Below are 15,288 nucleotides of genomic sequence, written 5' to 3'. Positions count from 1 at the left end.
TCGTGATTTAAAGAAAATTCAACTTTAAATAGTGACATTTAAATATAAACATTTACGTGTTCAAGCAAGCATTCATGTGGACTTCTTGGTGATCAGCAATGTCTGTGATGGTACGTCGGCTGCGCTGGTCGTTTACCGATCATGCAAGTGCATAGCTGCCCGGTTGCTGCCTTTGTTCCACTCGGCGGTGAAGATGTTGCCGCTACCTAGTCACGGCGTGAACTTGGTTTTAACCATAGACTTTATGTTTAACGAATGGTTTTACCGATAACGATTTTATATATTTGACGTCACCCTAGCAGTAAAAATATGGGTACGGTAATGCACTTTTCTGGGCCACATGTTCATTTTTAATCGTGTTGAAAAAACTTGTAACTTTTTGTTTGGTGGTGTTATCACCTCGCGGTGACCTGCTACGATAACAAACCGGAATTTTCACAGTTGCACCTTAAAACAATGAACCAGTTACCCTGAGCACAATGAATCATCTTCGGAAGACAATGAGTGTTGGCCTGTTTTGTAAACAATTCTTTGTATGGGACCATGCAGGGCGCACAGGAAATATAACAGGGCGCTGACAATTTAAACAGGGCGTCAATTTCAGATAACAGGGCGCGGCGCCCTGTAAAAACCTCTCGTGGAGAACCCTGATAAATGTTCACGTGAGAACAGTTTACAAATAACTTGGGGTCCGTCCTTTTCAGAATAAGTTACTCACCAAGACACCATTTCAGCTAAATAATATCCCGGGTTTATCTGGCAGTCGGGCCAGCGAGGCGCCAATCACAAAGGCGTAACTTTCTGCACCACTATCTCTCAGAATTCCGAAGTATTCCACGCAGGTTTAGATGTTCCAGACAGTTTTACTACTCCATTAAAGACAATGAGTGTCCTCGTTGCATGTGATACATTTTGTAAACCGCCTTGACTCAATGACTATTCTTCCACTGCTGTTAGAGCATTCGTTGTTTCTCTCCTCCAATGTAACGTCTTCAAAGATCTCAACAAAGTGGCCCTTTACACGTTCACATAATAACGCACAATACGCCATAAATTATGTCACACAAACTGTACCTGTGCATATCAAAGTTGGGTTTGAAGTTACAGTTTCATTTTTGTTTTTTGTGCAGTTGTGTGAGCAAGTAATAAGCTATTTCGATTCATTTTTGAAAGTTCAGTGTTAGAATAAAAATGAACTATAATTATTTTAATATGGCTATGTATGCATTTATGCGTGCGATAAACTAAGATCCATAAAAATACAGTTTTCGTCACAATATTTCATTATATTGATATTTTTTAAATCAAAACCTATTTCTAATTGTGTTTTTTTGTTCGCCCATTCTCCCTCCATGGTTCGCTATAGAGTCACGTGTATTAGCGTAATCTGCGTATAATTATATCAGCATTTTAATTTCCTGAACACATCATTCTGATTGATTCTGATTCATACACCGAACACACTCACTGGCTTTAGGTGTTATAGATTCTTTTCTTTTTCGGTCCTGTGTTCGGCATAACAATACTTGTGATATCCGGCCATTCTGTGTAAATAAATGACGTCATAATTTATCGACGGTAACATGATATTTAGAACTTGGTACAGACTGCTTTACGATGATTTTTGTTTGCCTATTCCGATAGCTTAACACATGAACGATATGTTTATATATAAATAAGATACGATTCACGCTCTGAAAAAATGTATATGCAATTAAAATTCATATCGTAATATTGACACTGTTTATCTGGCATGTATCTTCCTTGTTAGCCGGTCACGTGATCTAGCGAACAAACTATCGGGAATCATTATAAGCACTCAAGCTCAATGCAACTTTTGGTTTCTGCATACGAAAGATTCAGCCAATCACAATGCATATATTTTAGCCAATCATATACCCTCCTTATTGACCTATCACAAACATGTAATATATCCCCTTCCCGCCTAAATTCAAAAATGCACCATTCCCCGATAAATTGAGAAATATTCCTCGTACTTGTCAGATGCTGTGTTATGTTATGTTAGTATAATAAACCTCGTTACTTCTTCAAGCCACTGTTATCTCGCCTCCATTATCTCTATCAACTCGAATATCTTCTATATAATTCTACACACAAACATACTCTTCGAACTTTAGTTACTCTCTTCGGTTATTCTGTATGAAGTCAGAGAAACTGTGAATTCTCTATCATGGCCACGAATGGGGCTCGAATCCATGTACATTCACTTCCGATCAGCAGGCAGTTTCATTTGTTCAGAAAATGTTATTCTGCATTGCGCTACTGGACAACCGTTTATAAAATCGACATATCTTTCTGTACTGAGAGCACAGTTAGTAACGTAGCAACCATGCAAACAGGAATTCGCAACTCAGCGGCAAATCATCTGGATCTCTAGATTTTTTTAGTGACCCTGTGGTAATTTAAAACAGAGAACAGGACACGGACGCATTTCCCATCATAATGTAATTTTTACAATTCATCTTGGAATGTTTCGTAAATTAAAACAAATCTCAATTTATTTCAATTACCGTTGACAAAGGGCAAACTGTGTTTTGTCATGGATTTGTTTTAAGTATGTCGTATATCTCTGGAATGTGGGTGACCTCGAAACCATGGATACGTAATTAAGTGTGGTCAGGCCACAATCGACACTTAACATCAAATAATCTCAGAAAAAAACGTGTTTAGTTTAGTATTAGTCATAATAAGGAATATACCGCTATACCGAATGTCTTTGGTGAATTTCCTATGATGCCACCGGGGTGACAACCTGACAGTCCGAAGAATACTGATTGTTCGCCTTACATCACTGACAGAAACCTCATTCACTTCACCTTAAATCGATAATATTGTCCCTATATTTTTTATAAACTTACGTCATGTTTCGTTGAACTTCAACAACACAATAACAATATTGCCTATTTTTAGAACTCATCCACAACAGATATCCATGTTTTTCATACACCTTAGATTAATCCAATAATCTTACTTAGAATGACGAATGATGAGTTGAGGAATTAAAAAAAGAATGTTGTTGTTGTCGGCACTACTTTGTTGATTGGAGGTAAAGGTAGGAAAATGTCTGAGACTATTTTCTAGAAGTTATAATGTTCGGTTTTGACACAGGCAACTAATAGTTGTCTGAGATATTGAGGTCTGAAGGAAACCAACAATGAAAACAGCTATGATATCGTGTGTGACATGCTACTGAATTTAAGAACCAAGACATTTGATCGAAATCGTACATCGTGTTCCTTTACGTGCAGGTGATAATAAATATACTTACACTTTTCAACATCGATACCAGGGTCCGTCTCCAATCTCAGTGTTTGTAATAAGATACTATTTAGTTTTTTTCATCAAATATAATTTAGTTAATGTTTGTAATATTTTATTTTATTTGCTGGTATTTTAAAAATGTTGGTAAAAAAATAAACTAAATTATATTTGATAAAAAATACCCACTACTAGTAGGGTTTTTATAATAATAAAAAATCTATAGTTATAATAGAAAACATAACAGCGGAAATTTCTGGATTTAGAACAGACCGCATCAACCACACATCAACCGGAAGACATTAAAAACAAGTCATTGTCATTGACACGTCCCCGTTCCGTTCATATTTGAGTGACATGTATGAATGTATTCAAAGCAGATCATGACCGAAATCTCAGACCACTTTTAGTGGTCTGATCCGAAATGCACCTGCATATGTAACAACACATTGTACTAAATCTGAACAAAATCCATCCATGCATGACTGAGATCCGGTTCCGGAATTGTGAAAATACGTGATTTTGATGCATTTTCGGCCTTAAAATGGCCATCATTCAGCTATTGTTAAGCGGATCATGAAACAAATGCACATATCTATTTGTGACATGATGTACCATGTGTGTGTAAAGTTTGAACTTGATCAATCCAGACATGTCTCGGATACGGATCCAGAACTGAATTCTTTAAAACAAAATGGCCGCCAGTCGGCCATTTCGAACTTGACCCGAAAAAAATGACGTGCATTAAGGTTCTATTATGTTTCATGTATGTACCAAATTCGAACAAAATCCGTCCATGCATAACTGAGATCCGGGTCCGGAATGGTGAAAATGTGCGATTTCAATGCATTTTCGGCCTTAAAACGGCCGCCATTTGGCTATCGTTAATGAGATCATGAAACAAATGCACATACATATTTGTGACATGATGTACCTTGTGTGTGTGAAGTTTGAACTCGATCAATCCAGGCATGTCTCAGATACGGATCCAGAACTGGATTCTTTAAAACAAAAAGGCCGCCAGTCGGCCATTTCAAACCCGATCCAAAAAAATGACGTGCATCAAGGTCCTATTATGTTTAATGTATGTACCAAATTTGAACAAAATCCGTCCATGCATAACTGAGATCCGGGTCCGGAATGGTGGAAATGTGCGATTTCAATGCATTTTCGGTCTTAAAGCGGCCGCCATTTGGCTATTGTTAATGAGATCATGAAACAAATGCACATACATATTTGTGACATGGTGTACCTTGTGTGTGTGAAGTTTGAACTCGATCAATCCAGGCATGTCTCAGATACAGATCCAGAACTGAATTCTTTAAAACAAAATGGCCGCCAGTCGACCATTTCAAACCCGATCCCCAAAAGAATGACGTGCATCAAGGTCCTATTATGTTTAATGTATGTACGAAATTTGAACAAAATCCGTCCATGCATAACTGTGATCCGGGTTCGGAATGGTGAAAATGTGCGATTTTGACCATTTTCGGCCTTAAAATGGCCGCTATTCGGCTATCGTTAATCGGATCATGAAAAAATGCATGTGCGTATGTCCCATATAATGTGTGATGTATGAGTAAAGTTTGAACTTAATCGGTCCATACATGTTCGAGATACAGGTGATCACGGACGCACGGACGCACGGACGCACGGACGCACACAGGGCAATACATAAGGGGGATGTTGATCTAGTTTGCAGTGCATTAGAAAAACAATATATTAAAAAGTGAAAGCAGAATTTGTTACTTGTACTGAAAACCTGGATTTATTGATTTACACGATTTAGAATCTAGCAATACCGTGACGATGGGGGTTGTGTGAATAAAACCATGGATACAAAATAATAAAAGATATTAACGAGAAAATTACTTATTACAAACATATTTTGAAGGAGAAAAAAAACATTACGAAAAACTTTATGGTGGCCTAATGAATATTCATAACATGGTTCTGGGTGTCATGACATCAGCACAGAGCAAACAATCAACGAGGAACGATTAACTTAGAAATTCTACTGACGGTTGTAGAAGCCGAAAATGTGCTTACAGTTATGCCAAACTAAAAAAGTCCAGGTGCGTTCTGGCTTTACCACGGAATTTTATAAAGCATTTTACGGGGCCGGTTTAGCATCGGGGTTCAACGACGTATACGTGGCTGTAGAAATAAAATAATAATAGTAGCGGCAATGTATAGTGACGTGTATAGTGCCACGCCCCTACTCTACAACACGTATGTTTATGGGAGATCGTGAAAGTTATGCGGCACAAACATTTTACTATTAACTTTAATTATAGATTCCGTAAACGGGTGAACATTTTAAACACTAGAGTTGAGGGTTTTCTGTTGTTTTTTTCCCAATTGCAGCTTGAGCTTGAAAAAGAGAAAACTCTCTTACGCCATACCTTTCATAAGCAGTTAAATATGTGATCTGCCAAAACCTCAGGCTAAACAGAATACCGTACAGCGCTGATCGATATTCTGATTTTCATTTACCGGTACTATCAGTTTGAGTGTCTAGCGCCCCAAGTGTTCACTTATTGAATAAAGCAAGAACAGTCGTATAATACTGCGTTATTGTTATTTGTTATTATTGCCATAATTTTATTTTTTTCCCGCACATCCATTTCCACCTCTGGTGCTGTAGAGAATCAAGAACACGCTCCCAAAAAAGTGTATTATTAAATCTGCAGTGAAAAATAAGCTTACAGCTCACATGTACCACAGTCCCTCTATCCCAAGTCTGGAAACAATGGGAGTGTGAGATGCTTACGTTCAGTAAGGAAAATGTATGAAAATGATCCACAAGATCAAAATCACCATCAGCACTTTTCATGTTGAAATTGACAACCCCGATACCCTGGATCGAAATCTACAACGCCGGTATTTTTTCATGTTAAAATCGACAGCACTGGAATTTTTATGTTGAAATAGACAACAACAATACCCTAGATTGAAATCGACAACACCGGTATTTTTTTTATGTTGAAATGGAAAACACCGTTACCCTAGATCGAAATCGACAACACCGGTATTTTTTCGAATACTAAATCGAGTTGGTATTCGGGTGAGTTGGTTTAGGTGCCCCTACCCTGTCACAGAGTATTGAAAAAAAAGCTCATAGTTCCACAGGGAGAAAAAACACATAGAATAATTCTGCCAGAAACATTATAATCTCGACCAAATCACTGTGACCGTGCATGGAGGTAAAAGGAGAAGGAATTACAGCCAAAATAATCCTCCTAAAATGTGTTCACTGATTACGTACAGTACCCCCTAGGCAAGCTACAACGAATCCCTCAAATGCGAGATGCTCAAATTCAGTGATCGCATGTAGGAATGGAAATCATCGCATTTAGGATAAAAATGGTCGCATATAGGAATCGAAATCATCGCACTTAGGGATAAAAATGGTCGCATGTAGGAATCGATATTACAAAATGTAATAATATAGGACGTTAATTTTGGCATGGATACCGCACCATTTTATGGACGTTAATTTTGGCATGGATATCGCGCCATATTATGGACGTTAATGTTGGCATGGATACCGCGCCATATTATGGACGTTAATTTTGGCATGGATACCGCGCCATATTATGGACGTTAATTTTGGTATGGATACCGCACCATATTATGGACATTAATTTTGGCATGGATACCGCGCCATATTATGGACGTTAATGTTGGCATGGATACCGCGCCATATTATGGACGTTAATTTTGGCATGGATACCGCGCCATATTATGGACGTTAATTTTGGCATGGATACTGCGCCATATTATGGACGTTAATTTTGGCATGGATACCGTGCCATAGGAAGGGTTGGAGGAATTTGGTATTTACAATATTTTCACAGATATGATTAACAACATTTTCTAAATTTTCATTTGTTGTTCATTATGTTGTTGTCATGAAAACTGCTATTTGTTTATTTTCTCCCTCCGAAATTTATTTAATAACAAAAATCCCTAGTTCACCCCAGTTCTTCGAATGGATAAGCCCTTACTCCTTATGACCTCTGGCATGACCTCAACTCACCCGCTATTCACACACGTGTTTCCGGTCAATCACCAGACGAGAAAATGGCGGCGGTTGAAATGGGTGAGTTTTGTATTGGCCGTGTTTATCACGTTTGTCACTTTATTTCGTATCGTTTCTAATTGCTTCGAGGCTACACGACTTTTAAATGTAAAATGGATCGTTGAAATGTGTTTTCACATGGCGATTCATTTGGTGGCGCGTTCGCCGCAAATGCCATGTGTGTTGTGTCTTCTGATAGTGGATTGCCAAAGCAACCGTGGCTATTGTCTAGTATTTGGACATCAGCCAGAGAATGAATGAATAATACAAGACATTATTGTTGAATAGTACGATGTAGAATGGGGTGCATATTTCTATATATATTTCCAAAATATTGAATATCTTCTGGTACATGTTTTGGCAGAGCTCCAGAAGGAGTACCTACACTTTAAGCAATTTTTTTTAAAATTATGCTAATTTATTCATGACGTAGCAGTTTCTGTGCTCATGAATATTCATTAATTTGTGGCTCAATACATTTTAAAAGGGGCGATATATTATTTTTGGGGGAAGAGTTAGAAAGGGGGATTAGCAATCCTTAGGGGGTCAATACAAAAGAAGGGTCCCATTTGGAGAGCAGCCATGCTCCTCGTGTCTGTTGTTGCACGTGACCTACAGCTGTCAACAGAGTTCGTTCTTCGACGACTTCGACTGGCTTCCATGTGGGGTAGTATTCTTGTGTTCTGTTTTCCTGACTTGAGTTTTTGAAACCGCTGTTTATGTTTTTAACGTCTTTCATGTCTTTTGTAGGAGTGTCCAATCCGTGATTCGAACTTGCGATCTTTGAGTTCCCAACGCACTGTCTTGTCCACTGTACCACGAGTGTCTTCACACAGGAGTTTGGATTTAAGTCCTACTCATAGGAGCACTGTCTTCACTAGCATTCAAAAATCTAACTAAACATACTGGATTCGAACCAGCGATCGCTCACATTGCTGACATAGTACAAATCAACTGAGCTATGTGGGTAGTCATGCAAATTAAATAATTTGTTGTCATATTTAGCTTTATTGCCAAATGGTGTTTGCGAGAAAAAGATGGGCAGGCAAGGGAATTGAACCCAGGTCCTCCTGATCACTATGTAAAGAACTGACCCACAAGACCACAATGGATTAACTGGATGTGTTTGCATTTAATAAGACTATATAGTGTGTATATATATAGAAATACAACATATTTCTATTATTGAGTTACAATTGTCCGAAAAAATTGCCAATTTTGTGTTTTTACTTGTGTAAACTATATGCATGCCATAACCCGTTAGTGTACATCTTGCCAATTGGGTGTTTGCCATTTGCGTTGCCCATACCTGACCCGACCCTAACCCTAATGTCAAGACACATTCCTGTTAATAATTCCGTTGCCAATACCTGACCCGACCCTAACCCTAATGCCAAGACATGATACTCTGTTGTGCACTGTCTGCGGGTACTGTAAAATGACTAATTTTCATTGGGTTTAATTTTCACTGATTTACCATTTCAGGCATATTAAGTGGGTTTTAAATTCACGGTTTCGTCATTTAGATAATGTGTTCTATGCTAAATTGTACATATTCACTGTGTTTTAATTTAGCGCATTTTCCAGTCAGCGAAATAAGCTAAATTAAAACCCAGTGAATAATTACCCCATTTACAGTAAGTTGCATTGATGTCAACTGATTAAACAATTTAAATAATTTCCACTATTAACAAGTGGTTAAATTGTGACAATAAATGTGTGGACAAATATTTGAGATTAATTTTGGTGTAGACAACTCTCGTTTAATTATTTTACACCATTACAAGTTGTTAAATTGAGAGAATAAATGTCTCAACAAATATTAAATACTTAGTTTGATGTAAACAACTCACGTTTGATTAATTCCCACAATTACAGGTTGTTAAATTGAAAGAATAAATGTGCGGACAAATATTTTAGACTTATTTTGGTGTAGACAGCTCTCGTTTAATTATTTTACACAATTCCAAGTTGTTAAATTGAGAGAATAAATGTATGGACAAATATTTTAGACTTATTTTGGTGTAGACAGCTCTCGTTTAATTATTTTACACCATTACAAGTTGTTAAATTGAGAGAATAAGTGTGCGTGCGGACAAATATTTTAGACTTATTTTGGTGTAGACAGCTCTCGTTTGATTAATTCCCACAATTACAAGTTGTTAAATTGAAAGAATAAATGTACGGACAAATATTTTAGACTTATTTTGGTGTAGACAGCTATCGTTTAATTATTTTACACCATTACAAGTTGTTAAATTGAGAGAATAAATGTGCGGACAAATATTTTAGACTTATTTTGGTGTAGACAACTCTCATTTGATTAATTCCAACAATTACAAGTTCTTAAATTGACAGAATGAATGTATGGACAAATATTGACCATTATATTTGTGAGTAAATACCTGTTGTTTAATTAATTTCCACCTCTACAAGGTTGAGAGAATAAATGTGTCGACAAATATTTGATACTTATTTAGGTGTAAGAACTCGTGTTTGACCAACTTCCACCATTGCAAGTTGTTAAAATAATGAAATAAATATACTGGTATCATTGGATATTTGATTTAATTGTGAAACTTTCTAACAAAATGTTAACTGCTGGCTTCGAACCCTCAATCAACAATTCCGCAGACACAGTATAAATTCCACAACACCACAGAAGATATTCGTCTGTTGCCTGAATTGTTTTCGTAATATAGGGAACGCCATCGACACTTTAACAAAACTTACCTTGACTTGGGTCTTGTTTATCTCTTGTCACAATCTGGAAACTGTTGAACAAATTGCGCGTCGTCCAGTTTAAGACGTTAGTTATTTTATTATTTATTCATTCAGTTTTGTATGGTGGAGTTTTGTGAGGTTTATTATTTTTTTGCGACGTTCTTTGTTTACTTGTTTACGGTTTGAGAGATTTCAGTTTATTTGATTTACGTTTTTACGGTAGCTCTGAGCGGGACTCGAACCCACTGTCTTTTCAAGCTAATTTTGTTTTATTTTGATGGCACGCTTGTGTACCACGCCACGACGTTGGTCGTTAAGTGGTGTTCATTTTTCTAACTACTCCAGTGTTCCGATGAGTTGAACGGAAAAGCCAAAACGATTGCTGGTTTCTGATTGCTTCGGTTCCGGTGAGTGTGTATCTAGTGTGATTCGAACCCATGTCGTTTGTATTGGGCGTTTTTTTATTTCCCATGTTGGCTACGCCGTAATATGCAACCAGTTCCCCGTTTTATTGTGATTTTGAGTGTTTAATGATGTCTTCCTCACCCGTAACGCCATGACCCAGTTTCAACCACACGGCCATTTTGCAACACAGTTCGTGACCCTCGGCGTCACCCGACTGACTGTATGAGCGTTCTGTTCAACTGTTAAGCTAGGATTTATTACCGTTATTATCATTATATTGTCACGTGATTTGTTTTACCTTATGTGTAATGTCTTAAGTATCTTTATTGTAATTTGTATATACCAATTCGTATATACCGAGGAAACGACCTCGATTGAAGGTCATGTATTTTATGACGTCACCAATTCGTGTGTAGGTACTGCTTCTAGATCTGTGCCCATGTTTTGAAACAGTAGCTTTTAGCAGCGTGCATAGAATTACCTGTGGGCTGAGGCTAGCTTAGTGTATATCAGGATTCCCATCACGTTGTAGAGTAGGCATTGATTACATTCAGTTATTGACTGCCCAATCAAACACTGTCATGGATTAAAAGTATTTGTAATCATACTGGTAAATATTTAAAATGATTTTCAACAAGGTTTCAATTTTAAACCATTACAAAACCAATCCTTTTCACTAATTCCTAATTTTTACTTTATTAGATGATCATCTATACATGTTCCAAAAGCCAAAAAAATTGTATTTTATGCTGTAATTGTTAAAATCTGACTTTGATTCATTCCTAGTGATTGACCATGGTAGACACATTTCTACACATGTGGTATTAATAGAGTAAAAACAGTATTGTATGTTGTAATAATAATCTTTATTGTTGTCATATCCTCTATGGGACTTTGATTATAAATTACAATAAAGTATAGCAATGAAAAAAATTTAATGAAATTAAAAGAGTAGAAAACAAAGTTATTAATAAAATATAATAAATTAAAGTAAATGTATTATTGATTTTGAGGCAGCTGGTAGTACTTTTTTCAAGCTGTTCTCTCAGATTTTAAAACAATCATGTTTGTACTTAGCAATTTGAGGAATCAATTTTATAATACCATTGTTTAGTATTGCAACTATTTTTTATTTTTCAGAAAGTTTTTGAGAAGCTCATTTCTTTCTTTTTTATAAAGACCGCTTTTAAGAAGGAAGTTCTCTTCATTTTCTATTTCGTTGTATGTGTTCAGTTATGGTGCTGTTGGTGGAGGGGGGTGTCATTATTGTTTAACTAGATCATTACATTATGAGGTACATGTACTGTTGCCATGGACACCTCTACACATTTCTACTAATCAATATTGTGTTATAATAATATGACACAAAAATTTTCTATTTATAGCTTTACTGAGTGTGTCTGACAAGACCGGATTGGTGCCGTTTGCTAAGAAGCTGCACAACCTGGGACTAAAGTTGATTAGATCTGGTGGTACAGCGAAAGCCATCAGAGATGCTGGTATTCCAATCAGGTGATGTCTTATTTTTTGACAAAATAATATCTTGTCACATTCTATAAATACTGACAAGCATTATAAATTGAGACTTTAGGGAATTTACTTTTAACTTTCACAACCAACAGAACAAAAATTGTAATGAGAATCTCCTTAAAAAATGTTTACAGCGGACACAAGATATTTAAATACTCCCGCACCTGATAGGCAATTACTGAGGCACTTTGCAACATCCCCAGACACTTTCCTAGACACTCCAATTACCGTTGTAGACGCAATAAAGTTACATACCCGCTCAATAATAATAATTTTTAATTTTATTTCTTGGTCTTGTATTATAGCGATGTGTCTGATGTAACTGGTGCACCTGAAATGTTGGGAGGTAGAGTTAAGACGTTGCATCCAGCTGTACATGGAGGTATGACAGTAAATGATAATTTCATTCGATTTTGTGATAACGGAAAACAGCAGCTGTTGTTGTGATGTCTGTGTGTTGTACTCAAATGTCAGGTGATTATGGGGTAAACCACATCACCAATATTAAATATGTTATGTCACATTAGAACACTTTCCTGTGTTTACATTGGACACAGAAATGTATACATGTAAACCATATCACAATATTAAATATGTTATGTCACATTAGAACACTTTCCTGTGTTTACATTGGACACAGAAATGTATACATGTAAACCACATCACCAATATTAAATATGTTATGTCACATTAGAACACTTTTCTGTGTTTACATTGGACACAGAAATGTATACATGTAACTCATAATAAAACCATAATCCTGTCACTGATCACAAATGTTCATACATAGAAAAACAATTTTGATCAGCATTTTTTGCTATCATCTTTAGCTCCGCTGTCGACTTTGTTGAGCTGGAGCTTATCATATGAGTGATTGTCCCTCGTCGTCCGTGTCAATGTTTTACTTTTTCGACTTCTTCTTGAAAACTACAAGCCTGAATGCTTTGATACTTGGTGTGTATGTACCTTGGGTAGACCTCTCTCATATTTGTTCATTTCATGTTGATATCTTCAATTCTCTAATTTTGGTGAATATTTTTGGTAAAAGTAATATTTTCGACTTCTTGTTAAAAACCACAAGTCCGATTGCTTTGATATTACATATATAGGTACTACATGTGGATCTTTTTCAGATTTGTTCATTTCGTGATGATATCTTCAATTCTCTAATTTTGGTGAATATTTTTGTAATTTTTGGTAAAAAGTGATATTTTCGACTTCTTGTTAAAAACCAATAGTTCAATTGCTTTGATATTACATATATAGATACTACATGTAGACCTTTCTCAGATTTGTTCATTTCGTGATGATATCTTTGATTCTTTAATTTTGGTGAATATTTTTATCACTTTTGGTAAAAAGTGATATTTTCGACTTCTTATTAAAAACTGTATGTCCGATTGCTTTGATATTACATATATAGGTACTACATGAGGACCTCGCTCAGATTTGTTCATTTTGTGATGATATCTTCAATTCTCTAATTTTGGTGAATATTTTCATAATTTTTGGTAAAAAGTTATATTTTATTTTTATATTTTATAAAAACCAAAAGTTCAATTGCTTTGATATTACATATATAGATACTACATGTACATATTGTTCATTTTCTAATGATGTCTTCAGTTCTTTAATTGAAATGTACATTGCTAACAGCGGAGCTATCTCAGCCGATAGGCTGCTTGTTTAGTAAATTACATTTATTAGTACAAACAGAAAAATCATTCCGCAAGGTATGGACTGGAGCAGTACTGACTCGCAACGACCTCTGCTGTGTGTTGGTCGATAAACGTGCTTTGTTGTATTCAAATAACCTCATTAATATTCATAGTTTAAATTTTGATGGCATAACACATGTAGAAATCAGTGAACACTATTGGCTTTAGTTAACATGGAATGTAAAATTTCTCATTATTTATGTTCTGTTCTTAGATTATTATTAGTCCCCGTTTGGACGAAGTCCGAAAACAGGGACTTATAATTCGGTCTCCGTCCGTCCGTCCGTCCGTCCGGAGTCATATCTCAGAATCTTTTGGATCGATTCCGTTCATTCTTTGCATGTGCCTCGTACTTTATGTGGGACATATGCACATGCAGTGGTTTAGCGATTCGATTCAAAATGGCCGACTGGCAGCCATCATTTTTTTTGAAAATGTTGTATTTTGGACATGCTTTGTCAGTTTTCATTCAAACTTGGTACATAGATTATACATGTTAGGATACATGTCCATGATGATTTATTTAACAATCGGATCAAAGATGGCCGACTGGCAGCCATCTTGTTTTTTGAAAATGTCGTATTTTGGACATGCTTTGTCAGTTTTCATTCAAATTTAGTACATAGATCATACATGTTAGGATACATGTCTCCGACCATCCGTGAGTTCCTGAGTCTGTCCGTCCGACCGTCCATCTGTCCGTGCGTCAGTCTATCCAACGTCATATTTCAGAATCCTGTGGACCGATTCCATTCATTCTTTGTATGTGCCTAGTACCTTATGTGGGACATATGCACATGCAGTGGTTTAGCGATTCGATTCAAAATGGCCGACTGGCAGCCATCTTGTTTTTTGGAAATGTTGTATTTTGGACATGCTTTGTCAGTTTTCATTCAAATTTAGTACATAGATCATGCATGTTAGGATACATGTCCCTGACCATCCGTGAGTCCATGTACCTGAGTCTGTCCGTCCATCCATCCATCAGTCTGTCCAGAGTCATATTTCAGAATCTTGTGAACCAATTCCGTTCATTCTTTGCATGTGCCCAGTACCTTATGTGGACATATGCACATGCAGTGGTTTAGCGATTCGACTCAAAATGGCCAGATGGCAGCCATCTTGTTTTTTGAAAATGTTGTATTTTGGATATGCTTGTCAGTTGTCATTCAAACTTGGTACACAGATTAAACATGTTAGAATACATGTCCATGACGATTTAATTCGCAATTGGATAAAAGATGGTCGACTGGCAGGCATCTTGTTTTTGTTTTTATATGCGGTATCTTGGACGTGCTCTGTCAGTTTTCATTCAAATTTGGCACATACATGTACTTTATACATGTTAGGATGCATGTTCATGACAATTTGTTTCAAAATCTGGTCAAGGATGGCCAATTGACAGCCATCTGACTTTTTGGCCTTATTACCAGGGGTTGCATCAGTGTTTGATAATGTGGAGTCCCTGGGACCCACCCCTTATAAAATGTGTGGGTCCCTTAAAAATATGTGGGGTCCCTGCCGCTATCGCACTTTATTTTTTTTAAA

At 36.5% G+C, this 15,288-nt stretch overlaps 1 protein-coding gene and 1 long non-coding RNA gene across 2 annotated transcripts in view; both read left to right on the top strand.

The window, feature by feature from the left end:
• The first annotated feature begins 7,347 nt into the window (after positions 1-7,347).
• On the top strand, positions 7,348-8,494 carry LOC146730168 (uncharacterized). Its single transcript, XR_014927960.1, has 2 exons — positions 7,348-7,384; positions 8,114-8,494. It is a non-coding gene; the product is annotated as an uncharacterized LOC146730168 (long non-coding RNA).
• A 3,836-nt stretch (positions 8,495-12,330) lies between these two features.
• Positions 12,331-15,288, top strand: part of LOC102810243 (bifunctional purine biosynthesis protein ATIC-like) — a 97,169-nt gene continuing 94,211 nt past the window's right edge. Inside the window, exon 1 of the mRNA XM_085494615.1 lies at positions 12,331-12,404. Within this exon, the coding sequence (XP_085350741.1) occupies positions 12,399-12,404 (6 nt within the window). The 5' untranslated portion in view covers positions 12,331-12,398. The remainder of the gene's footprint in view (positions 12,405-15,288) is intronic.

The sequence above is a fragment of the Saccoglossus kowalevskii genome, chromosome 20 (assembly GCF_978046115.1).
Source record: "Saccoglossus kowalevskii chromosome 20, keSacKowa6.1, whole genome shotgun sequence".
Lineage (NCBI taxonomy): Eukaryota > Metazoa > Hemichordata > Enteropneusta > Harrimaniidae > Saccoglossus > Saccoglossus kowalevskii.
Note: the sequence above shows the minus strand (reverse complement) of the source record. Positions and strands in the feature narration are given on the sequence as shown.